This window comes from Dioscorea cayenensis, chromosome 9 (genome assembly GCF_009730915.1).
Source record: "Dioscorea cayenensis subsp. rotundata cultivar TDr96_F1 chromosome 9, TDr96_F1_v2_PseudoChromosome.rev07_lg8_w22 25.fasta, whole genome shotgun sequence".
NCBI lineage: Eukaryota > Viridiplantae > Streptophyta > Magnoliopsida > Dioscoreales > Dioscoreaceae > Dioscorea > Dioscorea cayenensis.
In genome coordinates this window covers 19,381,617-19,385,448 of record NC_052479.1, presented here as the reverse complement: position 1 = coordinate 19,385,448, position 3,832 = coordinate 19,381,617, and the positions used below count along the sequence as shown (strand labels likewise).

The 3,832-nt window shown below is 38.1% G+C and overlaps 1 protein-coding gene across 1 annotated transcript; it reads right to left on the bottom strand.

The window, feature by feature from the left end:
- Positions 1–2,322: 2,322 nt before the first annotated feature.
- LOC120268561 (subtilisin-like protease) lies at positions 2,323–3,570 on the bottom strand. The gene is made up of 3 exons (XM_039275905.1): positions 3,108–3,570; positions 2,926–2,998; positions 2,323–2,488 (listed from the first exon to the last, which is right to left on the bottom strand). Exons 1-3 carry the CDS (start codon positions 3,568–3,570, stop codon positions 2,323–2,325), a joined length of 702 nt encoding a protein of 233 aa, XP_039131839.1.
- Between the last annotated feature and the right edge of the window lie 262 nt (positions 3,571–3,832).

Below are 3,832 nucleotides of genomic sequence, written 5' to 3'. Positions count from 1 at the left end.
TAGGATTGAGAATCTATCTTGGTAATCCTTGTGGATGAGTGACACACCATGAGGGTTAGACAAAGCAAGGTTGGAGAGGGTCGAGAGGGTGAGTCGAGAGATAGCGGAATGTCCCCTTTCCCTTCCGATGTGATTTATCCTACATCCACATTTCAAGAGTTCTTTGTGGTCATGATAGAGTGAAGTGCTAATTGACAAACTCCGCTGCAGCTTAGTTGTACAAGCAAAAGAGTGAAGTGTTGAAGTAATCCTTAGTACTGGGGCTTAATTGTGGCTAGGGGTCTTTCACCTAGAACAAAGGGTTAGATCTATACTAGGAAATAGGGGTTATCACTTGGAGTCCCCAGAGCTTCTTGCAAGCCCACAGAGTGTGAGGCGTCGAGAGTACTCCTTTCCGATGGGGCATAGTGTGAGGGTTAGTCACGGTTGACCTTAGGTTTGGGACTGTGTGACTTAGGATTTCCACGACTCATTAGACATCAAATAGGAGATATAATGATTGATCTTGTACTTGAAACAATAGTCCTAGGGTGAGCAATGTCTGGATGCCCCACTTTCTATCGATTGCCTCTCCTATTATTCTATTGCGTCTCTTTCTTCTTTACTTTATTCCCATTTGCATTGATATTGTTCACACTACTCTTAAATCATCTTCACTACAAATAAATAGCAATACTTGTGTTTCTGAGCATTATTCCCTGTGGATACGACTAGCCACCCACCAGGGTACTTTATTACTTCAACAACACGTGCACTTGGGTACGCACTCGCAAGGGGTCTGTTAATAGTTTAGAGGGTTTTCTAGACAATTGATGGAGTAATCATTATGTAAACTTGGTATATGAGAATTCATGTTTCTTGTGTTGAATTCTTCTTGTATAGATCCCTCTTGTACTATTTGAAAAAGAAAATTAAGATCAAATTTTTGGATGTGAAAAACCATGATTTGAATCAAATGAATCCTTTTGAAAGTTATCATTTTCATATGCTTATATATGTTTTGTTATTTATTGTATCATTCAAATTTATTAGAAATTTTGCAAAAACTTGATTATTGATATTTTTCAAATGATTTCGATATAATTTAAAAATTGTACTAACCCACTCACTAAGTGACTTAAATTACCCACCCTCTCTCTCCCTTCCAGGCCTTAGCGACTGTTAGTGTTGTGGTAATATGAAGTGCTGGGCATCATCTTGCTTTTATTACTCTTCTCCAATATCTTGTATGTTTATTTTTTAGCATGAACATGTTGTGGAAGAATTTGGATCCACTAGTATTTTCAAACTCTATTTGCATAGTTGTACACTTGTCTCATTTCTAGGAAACTCTGTTTTATTTGTGATGAGCATGGTTTATTGAACTCTTCTATTAGGTTATGTTATCGTAGCTTCCCCTATGTATCTTTGTGTTCCTTGTTTCATATATCCTATTTAACATTGTTCAGTTCAGGATTTTATTAGCCTTGCAACGACTCGAGGGTTAAATGGTGTGGGTATCCCTTCTAGGCTTGCCACTATGATTGTTATGTGCCGGGCATGTGGGTCGGGCCTTGACAATATATGTGTAGCGTCATTAGAGAGAGTAGATCCCCAAAAAATGATGATCATTGAAGAAAAGAAAGTTGTGAAAAGAAAGCTATGAAAAAACCTTGACTAAATCCATACCCTGTAGCTTATGTATTTGAAGATGTTTTGAATGAAATTAAGCTATTGATATTGATGTTGCTTTGTTAAGTTTCTGCGGGAATTTTCTATTATGAAGTACTCTGAAATAGCATAAGGTGTGTTGTTTTGCACATTTACTACACTGGCAGTGGATTAATTTTCTACAAAAAGCCATGATCAATATTAGTTAAAAGACGGCATTTCACTTATTCATGACAATAAAAGGTTCATGTGTAACATTTTAATCATAAAAAAAGATTAATTTCTGTGTATAGATTACCAAAATTAACTTCCAAACATAGTTTAAAATTCTCAGACAAGGGTGACCGAATTTGGACTCCTAACTTCATGTTTCCAGGAAATCGACAACAACTGTCCCTGTGTTCTCTCATTTTAGCTTAGTGGCATGCTAGTGACCTCAAATTCAACATTGAACTTCCTTTTCTGATCAAGTGTAGAGAACTTAAGTGTATTAGGAGAAATATCAACACTAATGTCTTTTGTTTCTTCTGCCACTGCATGATAAACTTCAATACCTCCGTCGACCACATTTGTTAACTACCTTGTGATACTCTTCTTTGCTTTTGGATCCAATGTAACTGATATAGAAGGATACTTCAAATTTTCTGCATTGATTTTGACAAGTTTATCACATTAGATTTGGCGACTAGCTGCTGTTGAAACATTAGCATCGCTATAGCCCATGCCACAGAGGTACTGGATATAATTAAATGGCATTATGTCATAAACAAGACCAAGTTCATTAGCCGCTTGTGGGTTCACTTGCGCTGCACCCAAAGCAATCAAATCAACAGCATCCCTAGTACCATTGTAGTCATCAGTGATTGGATTACGGTCAAGGTCTAGTCAGTCTGTCATTGTCATGATTGCTGTTTTGATTGTTGCAGGTGACCAATTCTTAAGTGTGCTTTTGAGTAATGCAGTGACTCCAGCGAGATGAGGAGTTGTCACTGATGTCTCCCTCAGAAAGTTGAAGTATGACCCAGGAGGTGGTTTAGATCATGGACCTGGCATGGTAGGCCATGTTGAGAAAACATTCACTCTAGATCCAACAATGTCTAGTTTTAAAATACCTCCATTAACCAAGCTTGGCCCTTTAGACGAAAAGTAACCAATGGTTGGAGATGGCCGTGCTCCAAAGGTAGTGCCACCAAATGTTATGGTCGCACTTGGATTAGGATCAGATCTCATTTAACTTGCAATTTCCAACAATCTAGGGTGATCTACATGTGGTACCAGAAGAACATGACATCAGAAAATGTGGTAGATCCTTCCATGAACGTATCTCTTATGATCATTGCCGCTCCTCCTGCAATCTTCACATACACACCCATTTCAATGTAAGTTCCAGCATAAATATAGCATATAACTATCTTTCCTTTGGCATCAACATTATCAAACGAGTCTTTTTTGGCAACCTTCAGTGCCATTACCCAGGAGACCATGGAAAACAAGAAGCAATGTGGCATTGAAGTATCCTGTTTCTCCAACTATCTGAGTACCATCTCCAAGCTTTACAGTTGCTTTGACCCTTAAATCATGGCTGCTAGGTCCTACTGTCGTTACCAATGGCTCATCATTCTCGATTGAACTTAATTCTGGGCCTGAATTGCTTGCAATCATGGAAACAACCAAACCTTTCTGAATTGCTGAGAATGTGCCAATGGCCATGTTATCAAGATAGTAAGGGTCCAGATGATGACCTATAGAAATAGATAACACATCTACTCCATCAACAATGGCTTGATCCATAGCCATCAATATATCAACACTCAAACAACTTGTCTTTGTACATGATTGATAAATTGCTAAGTGAGCTCTTGGCACGACACTAGATGCACTGCCTTTGGCAAGACCACGAACATCTACATCGAGAACCATGTGTGCAATAATATTCCGTTAACTGTTCAGCTGTTTTTTCTAACTCTATATAAGATATTATTTTTCTTTTTTCATTAAAACACTGAAGTTATTATTAGTCCATTTGTCTTTTGATCCCTTGGTGTTGGTCTTTGCCCCTTTTGGAATGATATTGCACCAATGAGCTTGTTGTTGTAATAACCTTGTTTTCAGAATTGACATTTCCCCTTCCATTTTGTTGGTGGTGGTGGCATTGGTTTGTCAATGGTGCTATCCTTGAAGG